Raw genomic sequence first — 18,125 nt, 5'->3', positions numbered from 1 at the left:
TCTGTGAGTGTCATCCTGGGCTCAAATACATTTTAATGAAAACAAGTGCATCCAGCAATCATTGCATCTTGAATCAGCCAGACATGTAACACTCTGTCCTGAGAGCCTTTTTAAATCTGTATTATGCGAAAGTGAGGGTTAAGGTTAAATACAATAGATAACCAAGCAGCAATGTTTTGGTCTCATGCATTCTCTTTTTTTTTTTTTTTTTTTATAAAATAAGCAGACACTAAAACCTTTAAAGAACATTTTTATTCTTATCTAATATGTAGGGAGTAAGAACAATATTTGCAGCAGTATGATAAAAGAGGACATTACACAATTCCACATAATTCAGCATGTAGTTTTTAACTTAGAAACTGTAATGAAAGGCCATGGTGCTTCACAAACTGGTTATACTCTGTGGTTATAAAAAATGAAAAACTGTAATATCACATTGCTAGTGAATATCGCTAGCACAAATTCACCAGCGTAATGTAAACAGGCATGACCCAGGGCAGATTACAGATTGCAATAAGTTTGGGAGCTCCTTTGCTGAGAGTCAGGGGGATTCCTGCAACTTCATGGGACATCTTCAAATGTAGCACAGGACTTTAATCCCTGTTCTGTTATTCAGTAACTTACTGAGATGAAAAGAGCCAAAGATGCGCAATTAGATAAAATGTAGTCCTCTGGAAAGTCCATATTTACTTCAGCTGCCAAAGAAGGCTGGTCCCATGTATTGATCCTTGCAGGAGCTCAGCATTTGGTCATGAGTTAACATTTCAGTCAAAGCTGACATTCTTATTAATGGCTGCTGCTGAAGTGCAGGTATGTTTTTCGTTTTGTGGCTGAGTAGTATTACCTACAAAAGTGAAGACAAAACCCTGGAAGCCTGCTTTTGCATGTTTGTATCCTCAGTTTGTGAGGCCCACTTCTGGGCTTTGGGAGCTACAAAGCTCACTCCTTCCCAACCCAAAGGGCATTTTTGTCTCTTGATGAAACAGTCATTAAGCCAGTCTATTGAGTTCAGACTTATCCTTTACATCTCTCTGATGGCTCTTCTTTTCATTTTTCTGTTTGTATTTCATGTGAAAAAACACACCCCCTATAATGAAACCTGAAAAACAGAGAGCACTCATCAGTAAAGGGAAGAGAAAATTTTCTGAAAAGGAATTTCAGCAAAGAATCTGACGTCCACACTTAATATCCATACTGCTTTACCTCTTGAGCAGAAGCAAACAGCTTTGGGGAATGAGCATGCAACACTGGGCCAACAGCATATTCAGGTACTTGAGGCACTGGTGGGCAGGATCAGATGCCTCAGGGCTCAGGAGATTTCCCCCAAAGGAGAACTTCTCCTCTAGGATCTGACCAGGTGGCAAAAGTGTCTTTTTTAGCTCCCCTCCCTTTGAGCAGTGATTTGCCATGTTTGTCTTGAATTGTAGTCCCCATTTGTTTTTTTTCCCAATGGAATGGCAATTCTGTCACAACAAAGCTGAAACTCCTGAGAGCAAAATTTTTCTTTGAGAACTCCTTGGTATGTTAGAAACAGCTGATGGACCCCAGAGATTTGTGCACCTATGGCCGAGAATGACTGAGATTTTCTTCTGGCCTGGATTAGAAGTGTTTATACCCTTTATCATCACTTGTCATACCCAATCCAAGGTGTCTAGATGTCTTCATACACATATATACATATATATGTATATATACACATCAAATATGCATATTATATGTGTGTGTATATATATATGTTTGGTCTTTTTAAATTATTATGAGCTTGTTACACTGTATGTAAATTATTTCCTCTTTATCAGCGCTAGATTATCTATCACTTTCAACATCTCTTTGTTTCTTTACTAAAGTATATAGGAGTGCTCAGCTACTCCCCTTGCCCCTTTCATTGCTCTGAATATCTGTTCTGTAGTTGTTCTTAATTTATACTCATATTTGTGTTATCTGAGTAGTTAATCAAGGAACATGCCTAGTATCTGTCACATGATATTTATTCTCCCACCTTCTTCTCAGTGGGAGATATACCTTCCAAGAGACAATTTGTCTTAGTGAAAGAGCTTCTCCCATCAGAACGGATTGGTTGAGGGGTTGGGGTGTATTTTTTGTTTTGTTGCATTTTGTTTTCCAGTGTCTATGCTCTGCGTTTCTTTCAAAGAAAGTAAGACTAAGAGGATCCTTGCTCTTGGAACGAAAGGTGCTCAGGTCTGGGACAGTCCTTAGCTCATGTGAGAGTTCATTCTGGTGTCAGACAGATGCCCAAGAAATGGCGGTTTTTATGGTCATATCTTCTGAGTTTCAAGGCCAAACTCAATTTTTGTAATCTCTTCAGGTTTCATAAAGTCTTTAGATACTTCTCATTGTTTTTTCCCTGCCCATCTCTGATCCCTGTTAAATCCACCCGAGAGGCTATCATCTGATTTTGCCTTTGCAGTGAAAAAAAAATTGCTATTGAAAAAAAGCTACATATTTATTTCAGGAATTCTTTTAAAAATCCTGTATGAGTTACATACACTGGTTTTTTTTGAAAGTGATAAAGCAGTAGCAACTCTTATTTTGTTCCCTGAAGCTGACCAGCTCTCTTGTAATGAAAACATCTCTAGTCAGTTATCCAATGTAATTTTCACTTAAATGCAGCACTATACTAAGTGAGGGATCAGACTAAGGCATTGTACAGAAATAAGTGATGTGAGAGCTTGAACAGAGATTATAAAGACGTAGTTTAAGGGATTTCTCTGTCAGTTGTATGGTCTGAGTATGGTTTCTTCCATTTTAAGTTCTTTGATTTTTTTTTTTTTTATCTTCTAAAGACAAATACATATGCATCACATATGCATTGGTACTTTCCGCTTTAGGGATTTGTGCATTACAAAAGAAAATCAACACAGAGCTTTGGTTTTGTCTTTTTAGGTACTGAACTTGTTCTTGGGGGCTCATTTTCTCTTCTTTTAGAATTGAAGTAATGCTAACTTACACAAGTTCTTGGGTTTCTTCCCTTTTATCCTCTAATTTAATCCAACTCTTGAATGTGAGTTCCTTTGATTTTCTCCATGGGTCTTTCACACTGCCTCCCCTCTCTACAGCTGAGTCACAGTTTCCCAGTCTTTCTCTTGTGACCATCATATTCAAAAATCACACAGGACTGAGCATTGAATTATTCTTGTTCTTTGCTTCCTAGGGGACTGGATCCCATCAACAGTCATCCTGACTACTTTTGCAGTTACATTGATAAAGAGAATACTGAAGGAGATAAAGGATGTTATGACAGGACCCTTCTTGATCATCTATCAAAGGTCGTGGAAGTCTGGGGAGATTCCTGCTGACTGGAAGCTAGCCAATGTTATTCCAATCTACAAAAAGGGTGTGAGGGGAGACCCAGGGAGTTACAGACCTGTTAGTCTAACATCAGTTCCTGAAAAAATTATGGAGAAGATTATACTGGGTACTACTGAAAAGCATTTAAAGAATAATGCAATCATCAAGCACTGTCAATATGGGTTCACAAAGGAAAAGTCCTGTTGAACTACTTTGATACTCTTCTATGATAAGGTCACTCACCTCGTGGATGAAGGGAAGGTGGTGAATGTAGTTTTTCTGGATTTTAGTAAGGCTTTTGATACTGTCACTTACAGCAACCTTCCTGACAAGTTATCCAACTGTGGGATGAGTGTGTTCACAGTGCACTGGGTGAAGAATTGGCTGAAGGGCAGAGCTCAAAGGGTTGTAGTGAATGGGGCTACATCTGACTGGTGACCTGCCACCAGCGGTGTTCCTCAGGGCTCAAGTCTAGGGCCAGTTCTGTTCAACATATTTATCAATGATCCAGATGCAGGAGTTGTTGGATGTACCATTAGCAAGTTTGCTGATGACACCAAACTGGGAGGTGCTGTTGACTCTCTTGAGAGCCTTGCAGAGGGATCTAGATAGATTTGAACATTGGGAAATGATAAATGGGATGAAATTTAGCAAGTCAAAATGCTGGATTCTGCACCTAGGATGAAGTAACACCGGCCACAAGTATAAACTGGGAGAGGAGTGGCTGGAGAGCAGCCCTGCAGAAAGGGATCTGGGGATGCTGGTTGACAGCAGGTTCAATAAGTCAGCAGTGTGCTCTGGCAGACAAGAGGGCAAACTGCATCCTGGGGTGCATCAAACACAGCATAACCAGCCAGTCAAAAGAGGTGACTATCCCACTGTATTCAGCCTTGGTGTGACTTCACCTTGAGCACTGTGTGCAGTTCTGGGCCCCACAAGTTAAGAAGGATGTGAAGGTCCTTGAATTCATCCAGAGGAGGGCAACAAATCTGGTGAAAAGACTGGAAGCCATGTCCTATGAGAAGCAGCTGAGGACTTTGGACTTGTTTAGTTTGGAGAAAAGGAGACTGAGGGGCAACCTCATCATTCTCTACAGCTTCCTGAGGAGAGGAAGCAGAGAGGGAGGTGCTGATCTCTTCTCCCTGGTATCCAGGGACAGGACACGTGGGAATGGTTCAAAGCTGCACCAGGGGAGGTTTAGACTGGACAATAGGAAGCATTTCTTTAAGGGTGGTCAAACATTCAAACAGACTACCTAGAGAGGTGATTGATGCCCCAAGCCTGGCAGTATTTAAGAGGCATTTGGACAATGTCCTTAACAACATGCTGTAACTTTTGGTCAGCCCTGAATTGGTCAGGCAGTTGGACTAGATGATCATTGTAGGTCCCTTCCAGCTGAAATGATTCTATTCTATTCTATTCTATTGTATTCTATTGTATTCTATTGTATTCTATTGTATTCTATTGTATTCTATTGTATTCTATTGTATTCTATTCTATTCTATTCTATTCTATTCTATTCTATTCTATTCTATTCTATTCTATTCCCCAAAAAATATTTTGTCTTGTTTTGGAAAAAGTTTTAAGCTACTTATTGAAGTTGCATCTGCTCATGCCTATAGGAACATAATACTGTTCGCTACTGCTTAACAATATAACTGTACTTTGTTCATGTAAATGCCAGTTTTCCACAGCTCAAAGCAATTCTCCATATGAAAAATGGAAACCTACAAAGCTGAAATAGGTGAATAAAATCACAGTTGTAAGCTACGGGTACAAGCACTGTAAGCATGACATCCCTGGATACTTAATTATTTTCTCTATAATCTGGAAGCCCAAGACAAGGCTCCAATGCCTTCTCTGACAGCTAAAAGGCAGTAGGTAATAATGAAATGCTACAACTGCAGCATTGTCTTCTGTCATAGCTGCTTGCTGTGCCATTGTACATTGATGCAGAAGCACAGGCCAAAGAAAGCTATTCCTATGACCAAAAACTTATAACTTTGCAGCAATCATGATATGTAATCATGATAAACAACCATGAGATCTTCCCTCTTATGCTTCTTCTGCAACATTCATGACATCTCTTCACCCAACAAGTGAATCAGTGTCAGAAATGCAGTAGCACCATCATTTCTCACAGACCTGGCTTCATATCAACCAAGAAAAAGTGACCTACCAATGATGAGCAGGACCCCAATCAGAATCCCAATTGCCTGGCCTGTGCTTGGCCAGGAGTGCTCACGCTGTACTTCGATAAAACATGACTTTTCACTTGAACACTTGCAGATGTTTACTGCAAAAAGAAATGCCATGAGGTTAATGAGAAGTTTAGTAGTCCAGTTTGATTATTCATAAATGTAACTGTTGTCTTGAAATGAATAGTTATGGGCACAGTATACCTTCAAGATTCACTTTTCTTTCCAAAGGTGGTTTTCCATTGTCATTAATTATTACTGGAACATTATATACCTTCTCTTCAAAGTTAGCATGTTTTGGAGAGAGGTAAGCATGAGTAGCTGTAAGTAGGAAATGGAACATTCATGTCAGCACAAGAAATAAATTTAACTCAACATTCATACCAACTGAAAATGCTTTTGTTTAAGGCTGTTTTGCAGATGATGGCAGTTCCTATCTTCCCCCATGGCTTCCCAGGTCTCATTTATTTGCAGACATTAAGCCAAAAGAGACCGTCTAAATGCCTAGTTCTGGCCCACAGCATAATATGGTCAGAGAACTTCCTTCCTAATTTCTACAGCAGACCAAATCTGATCTTGGGTAGTGCTACATTGATAGAATCACATCTAAACCAAGAGTAAATGCCCCATACTCATAGAAGCCATAACCAACTTAAATTGATCCCAAGATAACTTAGTAAGACAGACCATCCTTCTAGCACACTTACACCATCTCATCTAAGACTCTTTAAAACTTGGAAAAGTAAGACTATAACAGCAGTTGGGATCAGACCAAATGTCTATCGATGTTAGTATCTTGTCTCTAGAATAAGTGGAGATTACAATAAAAAAGCAAGCATGTTTATTTTCTCCTAATGCTCTCCCAGCCTTCAACCATTTTCAGCTCAGGGACTTCTGGAGCAAGATGTAATTTCTTGCTTTGAACTAGTAGAAACTTTCTACATACACAACACTCTGTGGCAACAAATTCTACAGTCAACTATCTCCTCCTTCTATCTGCACTGGAAATAACTCCCATAAGCTTCATTTGAGGGTTCCAGCTTTGTGTACTGGAAGAAAGGGCAAACAATGAACCTCTGGCCACCTTGACCATAGCATACATGATTTTATAGACCTCTATTGTATTTTTTTCTCTACTCTCTTCCAAGCTAAAAAGTAGTAGCTTACTTTGCTGCTTCCATAAACTTTCTTATATCAGGCTACTCTGTAACTCTGATTATCCTTGTCACCCTGAACCTATTTCCAGGTCTACTGCATCTTTTTGGAGATGGGAAGACTGGAGTTCAAGATTTGAACAAATAATGGATTTATACAGGGGCATAATGATGTTCTCTGATTTCTTCTCTGGTCCTTTCCTAGTAATTTCCAATATTTGGTCTGCTTTTCTGAACGCTACTGATAATTTGATCTCACATTTTCATGGAACTGCTTACAGGTCTCACTCCTGACTCATAAGGGACAGCTCAGCATCCATGATTTCAAATGTTAATCTGGGAGTCCAAGGTTCATTTGAATGTGCCATTTTATTGCTCAACCAACTCAGTCTTGCAAGGTTGTTCTGGAATCCTTCACACTTGGTTCCTACTCAAATAACACTGTATAATGTATAATAAAAACTTTGCTTACTCATTACACACCCATATTTATTGAACTACACAGGTTCTAGCAAAAAACCCTTTGGAAAACCACACATGAACTCCCTTCACTGAAAGAGCTGACCATTTACTCCAGCTCCTGGATTTTAAGTTTTTATTTATCCTTTCAAGACTTGTCCCTTTCACATTGTGGCACAATTACCCTTTGCACATGAAATGTCAGAAATAGACAATTTGCAAACTGCTCTATTTCTTTAGCAGAAGTGATTTTATTCATTAAACACAGAGTACATTTTATTCTTATATGTTTCTTCTCTCATAAGTACTAATGAAATTTTAGCTTGCAACATACTAGATGTCATCTCTTGAAAAAAAAAAAATTAATGGCTTAGGTGTTCAAATAAATACATGACAAAATGCATGTAATTTCTCAAGAACCTAATTCTTTTCTACATGGAATACTGGATATTCAATAGTAGGATTGAAAAGGAATTCAATATTTCTTTATATTTCCCAGAGTACTTAGAGAGTCCAATAAAATTATAAGAATAGCTTTATTAACTTACCATTGACTTTTGAGATTTCCCAATTATTTCTTGTATTCATATCATCCGCGAGAGAAAAAGTAAATGTTGAATACCACCACTGTTCATCAGCATCATCAGCTTGAATGAAAGCTCTCTCTCCTCCACTGAGCGGGTGACAGAAGAAAGGAGGATAATCCATAGCTAACAATGGAGGGTTGTCATTCACATCTCTTAAGTGTAGTATGAAGGTTGTTTTGGATTTCTGAGCTGCATTATCTGTAGAGTTTAAAAGAAAGCAAAGTTACATGCACATCTTGGTCTTACAAGCTGAGCTGTGGCATTTGCAGCTATTGTATAGGTACACCATCAGGCAGGCGGTGGTATTCTGTCTGCACGTTGCAGAGGCAAGGTCTCAGGAGATCCTGAGGGACTTGTGGTAGTTGTCACCACTTTTTAAAAATATGGTTTATTTACCCCCAACTCTTGCTAACTACAGAACACTAGCAAGTGAAAGGAGGCAGATAGACCATCATATCTAGTAAGCGGTCACATCCATCATATCTAGTAAGCGGTCACATCCATCATATCTGGTAAGTGGTCACATCCAAGGTCACCAGTGCTCATTGGAGCACTATTTTAAGCATGAAACTCCTTAAGTTTCACATCTCTCTTCTATATATAGGAAATACAGATCAGTATTCTGCCTTGGGGTCAAGACAAGGGGCCCAAACGGAGCTTTAAGAGCTCTGTCATTTCTCCAGCCAGTTCCTGAAGGAACAGCCCCACTCCATCTCAGTGCTTGAGGAAGCACTCCTTTTTTCTGACATACAGGAACTTCATCTTTACTCATATCCCCCAAAACAGTGGCCAGAATTATTGTTTATCTGTGTTTAATAAGGGAAATCTAGATTTATACCTTAGTCAATCAATCAGATATAGTCCAGAGTTTTGAACCCCTACTAAATGTAAATTGTGTAATGAAATCTCCCCAGGTGGACTATTTGAAAGATTCTAATGGCTGGAACTAGGAGCTCTGATATATTTCAGATTAACTAGCATATTAGTTTTATTCATAATAAAATGAAATACTGTACAAGGTTGCAAATTACTTTGCAGGTTTGTTTTCAGGAAGCCTAAACATACCTACAAGACAGACTAAAATCTTTATAGCTATAGAGGAAAAAAATGGCAGAAAGTGTTGATGCTGAAAACACTGCAGAAATTCTGACTTCTATATGCCATGTGGCTCAAGCAAACGTAACAGCATATGACAGCTAACTTCATGAAACTTATTTTAATCTTCATTATCTACAACATCAAGACTTATTTTAAGAAAGTTAAATTCTTAAGAAATATATACTTCTAAGGAAGTATATATACAGGTTCCTGTAGTTTTCATGGGTTTAGTCATGGGAAGTAAGATAATTCCTCATAAAGCAGTAAGGGCAGGGGATTCCTCTGTGTGTGTATGCAGTTGCTTCATCACTTACTTAGCTCTGATGCAACAACCTCAACTGTGTACATTTCTTCTTGTTCTCGATCCAAAGTTGAAGCAGTGTATATCTGTCCAGTGGTTGAATCAATCCTCAGCCATTTCCTCACGTCACCTTTTAAGGAGTATCTTTGGAAAGAAATGGGAAAAAAAATCACATATACTATTCCAAATCAGGAAAAATTGCTGACAAAGCAAATACTCCTTTATTGATTTTTAGGCAGGTGGCTTGATTACAATTGTACTCAAATAGAGGGTTCTTGGAAGAGTCCCAATACTACAGCCAACCAGGAGAGACAGACAGAGGAAAGGAGGCCAAAATCATTGAGAATAAGAGTGAGACCATAACTGTGGGAGCACCACCATTCCTCCAGCCTGTGTACTGCAGCTCTGCCTTCCTCCTAACTGGGAAACGTGGAGTATTCATGAGCTTTTTGTCCAGAAATGTGCTCTGTGCCAACCCTCATGCCCCTCTCTTCCCATCACATCTCCCACACCTTGGTTTTGATGGGGGCACAAGACAAAGGCTGGGGGGCAGAGGGAGCAGTGCAGCCAGGAACCCTTTTTTGGATCAACAAGAGGCTGGTATCCCAAGGTGGACTACAGCAGTTATCTGCTGCCAGTCTGGAGCAGCCTGTAATTACCATTGCAGCAGCCTTGGAACAGAGAGTGCTTTAAACATCACCACATAATTGCCATTACATTATTTTTTAAAAATCCCAAGGTCTTTGTGTATTTACTTATACAGATTTAACCACGAATATATGACCCAGTTAAAGCACAGGTATTTGCTTGACTAGATGAGACCTGACCTCATTCAGTGCTATGGTTCTTTAAGTACCCTTTGCACTAAAAACAGCATGCTGACATGCTTGTACATCTTGCACTTTTTATACTTTTTATTTTATGTCCTTTAACCTACTTTTTAGCAGAAATGTGGTTTATGTATATATGAATTCCTGCCATCTGCCTCTGTCATCATTCCCCAGAGTTTCTGGACTATGTGGCTCACTTTCAAACCGGTTTGACAGAAGGCCAAACATGCTAAATTCCCAAAAATTAGGGCAAAGTAGAAAGCCAGATGAGAAACCTCTGGGAATAAAAATCCATGGGAGGCCTAACAATAATATTCTTCAATTCCATTAACTACTTGATGTTTTTCTGAATTTTAGTTAAATTTCAAGGACTGTTGGTTTTGGGTTGATCTGTTCAACATCCCAGCTGGGAATTGTACAGCAAGAGGCACAAATATTTTTTCTATCTGAGACTACTGTGTAAGGTACATTTACACCATGAAACACAGTGCTGTGCATAGATCCGTGAGCTGGCAGAGACTCAAAGTGACTTGATCATAGAACATGGCGTTGGGCCACCAAATGAGCCAGTTTGAGGTTTTGCATCCCACTCACAAGCATAGGAGTTGTCTTGCACAGAGCTTTGCACCTGCGGTGGAAGCAGACATACTGTCTTTGCAGTTGGAAAAGAAAACAAATTGTCAGTTATAGACTTAAGCTTCACTACAAGTTGTGTATTTTGGTGGAGAAAAAGCCCTTTGTGGTTTCCTGTGTGACATGAAAAGCAACTACTATTCTACTGGCTCCTAGGGGTATGCCATATATGTCCCTTTCATTTGTTTAAGGCATTATGGGTATGGAAACCCTGTTATTCTCAGACCATCTCTGCCTTTTCCCTGGAGACATGTGTTGGCCTTCCCTTTTAGTTTCCTAGTTCAAGGGCCCCACTGGCTGATGCTTGTCACAGCACAGAGAGAAAACTGGTTAGAAAAGCGCTGCCCAGCAGTCTGCTGCAGGTGAATCAGCGGCCACCACATCACCACACCTCCACCTTCTACTAAGAGATAAGACTTTTGTAAAAATGTCTCTCCCTGCATGCCAAATATTGGGTGTGTTTTCATAGAATCACAGAATCATCTAGGTTGGAAAAGACCTTGAAGATCATCTAGTCCAACCATTAACCTAACACTGACAGCTCCCAACTACACCATATCCCTAAGCACTATGTCAACCCGCCTCTTAAACACCTCCAGGGATGGGGACTCCAACACCTCCCTGGGCAGCCCATTCCAACACCTAACAACCTGTTCTGTAAAGAAATGCTTCCTAATATCCAGTCTAAACCTGCCCTGGTGCAACTTGAGGCCATTCCCTCTTGTCCTATCACTTGTTACTTGGTTAAAGAGACTCATCCCCAGCTCTCTGCAACCTCCTTTCAGGTAGTTGTAGAGGGCGATGAGGTCTCCCCTCAGCCTCCTCTTCTCCAGACTAAACAACCCCGGTTCCCTCAGCCGCTCCTCGTACGACATGTGCTCCAGACCCTGCACCAGCTTCGATGCCCTTCTCTGGGCATGCTCGAGTAATTCAATGTCCTTTTTGTAGTGAGGGGCCCAAAACTGAACACAGGAATCGAGGTGCGGCCTCACCAGTGCTGAGTACAGGGGTAAGATCACTTCCCTGTCCCTGCTGGCCACGCTATTTCTGATACAAGCCAGGATGCCATTGGCCTTCTTGGCCACCTGGGCACACTGCTGGCTCATGTTCAGCTGGATGTCAATCAACACCCCCAGGTCCCTCTCTGACTGGCAGCTCTCCAGCCACTCCTCCCCAAGCCTGTAGCGCTGCTGGGGGTTGTTGTGGCCCAAGTGCAGCACCCGGCATTTGGCCTTATTGAAACTCCTACAGTTGGCCTTAGCCCATTGCTCCAGCGTGTCCAGGTCTCTCTGCAGAGCCTCCCTACCCTCGAGCTGATCAACACTCCCACCCAACTTGGTGTCAGCTGCAAACTTACTGAGGGTGCACTCGATCCCCTCATCTAGATCATCAATAAAGATGTTAAACAGGAGTGGCCCCAAAACCGAGCCCTGGGGGACACCACTCGTAATCGGCCGCCAACTGGATTTAACTCCGTTCACCACAACTCTTTGGGCCCGGCCATCCAGCCAGTTTTTTACCCAGCAAAGTGTGCGCTCATCCAAGCCTCAAGCAGCCAGTTTTGCCAGGAGAATGCTGTGTTTTCCTTGTATCTCTTTTAGAACAATTTTCTAAATTCTAAATTCAATAAATAAGTCATGGTCACTCTTTTTTACCGTACAGTATCCCCCTCAGGATCATAGGCCTCCACTGTCATGACCAGGGTATTGACAGGAATGTCTTCAGACACTTCTCCTTTGTAAACCGTCTTGTGGAAAACAGGTGGCTCATCCACATTTGTTACAAAAACTTTAAACAAGGTAAGGGAGCTTGAGTTGTACTGCACACCTAGCACCAATGGTTCAGGGTTTGTGGCGCTGATCACCAGGTTGTACACTGGAGTTGCTTCAAAATCAAGAGCCTGGATGAATTAGAAGAAAAAGGTCCTTTAAGCAATGGCCCCACTGCCATGGGGAGTTCCCATGGAAAACCACAAAGTCCCCCTCTTCTCAAGGAGGACATTGCATCCCAGATACAGATGAAATAAGGAAGAGCTGGCAGGAGCAAAATGACACTGGGAACAGTGAATTTAAATGAAACCATATGTCTGTTTGGAGGCTTCCTCAGCAACTGCATTTCCTAATAATGTTGCCACCTGCCTGACTAAGTTTAATAACTATATCCTGTTTACAGAAATAGTATTTATAGCTCTATATGAGAAGGCCTTGGGTGACCTCTGGGTGACAAAAGTCACGTGAAGGTTGTTACACCATGTAGTTTCTCACAATTGCCTCCTTGGGAAAAAATGATGCTGAGGTTGAGCCTGAAGATGGTCCACCAAATGCTGCATCTGCCTGCCCTTGGCCCAGCTGGTGGCAGGTGAACTGGATGTAAACAACATGTTACCGCTTGGAAAATGAGTGATAGGTTTTCTGGACCTGTAGTTCAAGTGCCTTTGAGAATGCTAATTTCAAAGGGAGAGCACTTTTGCTATTGAAATTCATAGATGGAGAGGAAACTGTTCCTTATATTCCTATCTGCAGCATTCAACATATGGGATGTATCACTCACTGCAGCGTGCACTGGCCTTAGCTTTGTCACAGTTAATGTTTACCTCAGCAGGAACTGTCTTTCCATCCTGAAATTGAGACATGTTGGTGTCACTTGTCACCTCCCATTGCAAAATCCACCAACAGCCCAGAGCACCAGTAGGGAGGAGGATCTGTCCCATGACCCACCACCATGACCACAGACCATGAAAGCATATAGTTGGCTTTCTCTTTTTTCCAGAAACACTGTGCAAAATCACTAAAATAATACATTTTTTTTTCTTTATGATGCATAAAGACCTACTTCATCGGACAGAGCCTGCTCTACTGGAGAAGAATCCAGCAGCAGAGCCAGCAGAGTGAGCTGCTGGTGGTGGTGGGTGGGTAGGGGACAGCAAAGGCAGGAGGATAGGTGTGCCTGAGCACTGCATAGGCACAGCGCCTGAGCCCAAGAACAGGGCTTCCTGCAGTCTGCATCATGCTGAGGGTGTCCTCACCCCACCACAAGCCAACCCCCCCTTCTCCTGCAAATCATCACCAGGGCAGTTACTGTTTATGACAAATATATATATATATAAAAAAGAAGAATAAACCCATCTGTTCACCTTGTTGACCTTGACAAACCCTCGGTTTGTTTCAGAATCTGTGTCTATGATGAATGTGTTATTTGGATCTCCTTCCTTCATTTGGTAAATGATGTAGGAGCTCCCTGTGCCAGGTTCGTCTCCATCAGTAGCTTGAATTTCTAATATCACTGTTCCTACTGGCAGACTTTCTGCAACAGTCACATTGTGGTACTGGGGAGAGAGAGATCATTGAAACATGACACACCAAGCACCATCTGCAGATAAAAACTTGAGTGCTACAACAACCTTGTGATCCACAAGCACAGATGTATTTTAACCCACAGCAGCTGTGTGAGGGAGGGAAGTAGTGGGTGCACTTCACAGCAGAGATATAACCAGCTTAGAGAGATCTACAAAAGCATTAATGAAGTGCCTTGCAGCAGTACAGGTGAGTACCTCACATGCCCAGGGGAATCCAGAGCTGCAAGATGGGCACTAGAGCCTCTGCAGAGTTGCTATATCCCTATTTTAAGCTATACATTTATCAAAGGTGATGGGATCTCTGCCAGTGGGTAAGCTACGAGTATAGCAACAGTCCCAAACCTTTACCTCCTCTGTTGAAACCACTCCATGTTCATGCAATGCTCACAGCAATAGGAACAATACAGCTCCTTTGCACCCAGTGAGCACCCTAGTCACTGACTATTAAATATTTCATTGCTCCATGCAGCATAGGCCATTGACACATTAACAACCCAAATCCATTTACTGTTTGATGTGTGCCCTGACCCAGCAGTCTCATTTCAAGATCAGGTCTTGGACCAAGACCCTGAGGTGAGAAAGTCAACAGCCTGCTATGTAGGCATCTAGTCTGCATGTGTCTAAACTCCCATTATCATCCACCAAGAGCTGGGCAATGCAGTCAGCAAAGCCCAAAACCCGACATAGCTTCCCCAAGAGGACGCCTACACTTGATGGGCCACAAAGCTTTCCTGAGCCCACAGCCCACATTGCCTACAAGTATAGTGGAAGCTTAGACACCTAAATGTAGACATTCCAGCCACTGCAGTGTCTGCAGGGAGGCTTGGGCCAGCAGGCAGAAGTCACAGAAGATCTACAGGTCTCTGTCAGATGCCAGCACCTCCACCAGAGGAAGAGGCAAGAGCCTGACACCTTTTCTGGAACCAAGGGCCAGCAGGTATGTGTTTGGGCATGGGTCACTGGACCACTGTTTCTGGGTAAAGCAAATAGGGCCTTTGGTTTCCATTTGTCTTCTGGCTTTTCTGAATACATTAATATTGTGTTTGTAAGGGAACTTGGGAGATGTTAACTTTTTTCCATTTAGCTATTTTAATTAATTTTAAAGCCTTTTCTTGCCCCTTTCCCTCCAGAACTTACATTTCTTTAATAAACTGCTTTAATAGAATAGTTTCTTTCTGTACACAAAGTTTTCCACTGAGCAAATTACTTTATATTTCAGAATTAACTATGAGTCGGTCCCACTGTTCACTGTCTAGATAGAGCTTATATGCAGGCTTTGCAGAATACCTTGCCTTTATTTTCACTAGTGGATTGCTCTGTTACTTGTTCTGTAAATGGTTAGTTTCCCATTGACATTCTATAGACATTGAACATATGCTCAAACATTTGTCAAAAGTTATTGGGACATCAAAAACGGTGTTAAAAATACTCACATCTGATTTTTCAAAGATGGGAATCTGATCATTGATGTCGATGACATGTACTTGCACATCACAGATTGTTTGGAATACTGCATGGAAAGAGAACGAACTACGTCACACCAACCTTTCTGTCAAAAATAACTTTCCTCCAAAAGGGTTCACTGTGAGTAAAAGTGAGCACTACCAAATTGCCCAATCCAAGCAAAATCCTGCTGTTGTAAGAAGCACTTGATCTCCAATATCTCTTAGCCTGTGTCAACCTCACTCTCTATCCTAGTATTCACCTTCCCACTTTCTTCAGCATTGTCCCATCCTGTTTCATTTAATTTCTCTCACTTTTTTAACCATATCCCTTTATCAGGATGATGATAGCTATGAATTGTGTTAGCTTTCTCAATATCTCTTTTGCATGTCAAAAAGTAAGCCCCAGGTTGTTGTGTTACCTTGTCCTCTTGGTGGGCCATCATTTTTGTTACAGTCAGACTTCTTAAACTTCAGATCTGTGTAAATCTAAATGCTACCTGAGCAGCGGCACCCATAGAAATGGGAGTTTGTGATTTTAAAAGCCTACTCTGTCTGGTCATGTGCCATTCAGGTGGATTTTAGTGTTTTACAGACATGCTTCATGAGATGAAAGTTAAGGAATATTCTAAACAAAACTGTTTAGATGGAATTCAAATAAGCATCCAAAACAAATCACCAGCTTCTCCCTCTGTAAGGTTTTCATATAATCTGCCTAAGTGATGTTATTTCATTTACAGACATGTCACACTTCTTTCTCTACATGCTACTTTCCCCATCCACAAGTTTTGCCTGACTATAAGGACTCCAGCACAAAGCTTTAAGCTTTAGTATGGAATCTGGTTTCCCTCCCATTCAATGAACCACAAAGGACTCCTGGGAAGTTACATAATGGACAAGATTCATTTTGAAGATTAATTGCAGCTCTTAATCTTTCAAAATACATTATCTGGACTCTCTAAACAGCTGTGTTTAATTTCTTGGGTTTTTTTCAGTGACTCCCTTTGAAAGATTTTGGGGGAAAACCACAATCATGATATCTTCATTTTTTTCTCCTATGGAAGGAAATCTCTTACTGGAGTACTTGTTAACAAGCTTACCAACTTATCCACACTTTGCCCTAGAGCTGTTTCCTTCCATACTTGCATTATGAATCATGATTAACCTCCCTGCAGCTCAAAAACAAGGCAGTACCACACCAGAGCGAGCTACCTCTCAGTGCTGCTGCCTGTCCAGGTCTCCTCTTATCCCTTGGACACTGAGCATGGGGATGCCACTGTGAGCAAAAGTACTCTGATGTATAACAGCAGGCATTACATACCTTCATCTGACACCAGTACCTTCAGGGAATAGTTGGATGCAATACGCTTGTTTAATGAACGGCTAGTTAACTGCAAAATCCCAGTGTCTTGCTGAATAAAGAACAGATTACTTGCAGGAACAGCAGGAACCTGACTTCCAATTTTGAACCGCAGACGAGAGTTAAGGGTGTTCTCCTCATCCATGTCTTTAGCAGTCAGGGTGCCAATATTACTTCCTGTGGCAGAGGAGAGACCAGAGTCAGTCAGATAATGCAGTGATCCTATTCCTCCACAGAGGTACACACTGACAACAGTGATACCAATGCAAAGAGTAGAGGGGCAATAAAAATACAACTGTGTGGAAATCAGTGCAGTGGACACTATCATTTGACTTCTGGGAGATTTTCCTTTAGCATGCCAATCAGCTATTTTGGGCTTTGGGTGGTGTAAGAGGACTGGACTACATGTTTTGATCAGAAGCGACTGTAACAGCATACACTTCAGCCTTGAAACCAAATAACTGATGTAAAGACTTAGGGACAGATTTCAGCAATGGGCCACTGAAGTCAAAGGCATTATGCTATGAGTGAAAATGGGCTCATGCCAGTTTTAGAGCAGTATTTCTTGTATCAGTAATAAAAGGGGTCTTTTTACGTTCTAAGTTGTCCAAAATTGTGGTTGTGGGAAAAATGCAATTTTATATTTTAAATGGACCAGTGTTTTTTAAGTAGGGGTCTTGGGGCTCTCCTTCTCAGGTTACTGAAATCCTTTCCACATGAATTATTGAAGTGAAAACAACAGGGCTATTTGCACAGGAAAACATTTCTCTAGGAGAGCTACATTTTACTCTTTGGGATCAGAATTTCTAGCTTTATTTGCACCCAGCTGTAAACAGTAACAGGATTAGAATGATGTGTATACATTGGTAGAGGCTGCTTTCTTACCTGCACCTTCATTTTCTTGTACTTCAATTACAGTGAGGGCTCGCTGGCACACAGGGGGATTGTCATTAATGTCTTCCACAATAATACGAATTTGCAAAGGCTTGTCGACCAGTTCTCCTGTGTTATCTTTTGTCACCACGAAGAAAGCATACTGCAATAAGAATATTGAGATTAGATGTGTTGAATGACCACTGTGAAAATATTTTGCATTTAAATATGTAACTATGTGAGTGTACCAGACAGATGAAATAACCTCTCATACGTTTGTTCAGTATTTTCACGCTGTTTAATTCAGAAATCTTCCATCACCCCTTACTGTCTGAGGTCTGAGTTCTCAACAGAATTTAAAAGTCCTGAATACTTCACTGCTCCGTGAATTTGCTCTTGCAAAAATTCAAGAAAACCAGGAATATCTAATGTTTGTCCCTTTGCAAATTCATCTGCCACATATAGAGTTAGGTTTCCTCCAGCATATCTGGTCTCTGGCCTATTCTGTGCCCAAATTTCCTCCAAG

At 41.2% G+C, this 18,125-nt stretch overlaps 1 protein-coding gene across 1 annotated transcript in view; it reads right to left on the bottom strand.

Annotated features, from left to right (window-relative positions):
• Positions 1 to 233: 233 nt before the first annotated feature.
• The window catches only part of CDH17 (cadherin 17), a 30,445-nt gene continuing 12,553 nt past the window's right edge, over positions 234 to 18,125 (bottom strand). Inside the window, exons 9-18 of the mRNA XM_074846947.1 lie at positions 17,612 to 17,762; positions 16,688 to 16,903; positions 15,358 to 15,434; positions 13,703 to 13,894; positions 12,225 to 12,469; positions 9,120 to 9,250; positions 7,669 to 7,905; positions 5,712 to 5,828; positions 5,489 to 5,605; positions 234 to 1,099 (exon numbers count right to left, since the gene is read on the bottom strand). Of these exons, the coding sequence (XP_074703048.1) occupies positions 990 to 1,099; positions 5,489 to 5,605; positions 5,712 to 5,828; positions 7,669 to 7,905; positions 9,120 to 9,250; positions 12,225 to 12,469; positions 13,703 to 13,894; positions 15,358 to 15,434; positions 16,688 to 16,903; positions 17,612 to 17,762 (1,593 nt within the window). The 3' untranslated portion in view covers positions 234 to 989. The remainder of the gene's footprint in view (positions 1,100 to 5,488; positions 5,606 to 5,711; positions 5,829 to 7,668; positions 7,906 to 9,119; positions 9,251 to 12,224; positions 12,470 to 13,702; positions 13,895 to 15,357; positions 15,435 to 16,687; positions 16,904 to 17,611; positions 17,763 to 18,125) is intronic.

The sequence above is a fragment of the Strix aluco genome, chromosome 1 (assembly GCF_031877795.1).
Source record: "Strix aluco isolate bStrAlu1 chromosome 1, bStrAlu1.hap1, whole genome shotgun sequence".
NCBI lineage: Eukaryota > Metazoa > Chordata > Aves > Strigiformes > Strigidae > Strix > Strix aluco.
This window is presented reverse-complemented; position numbering and strand designations above follow the sequence as displayed.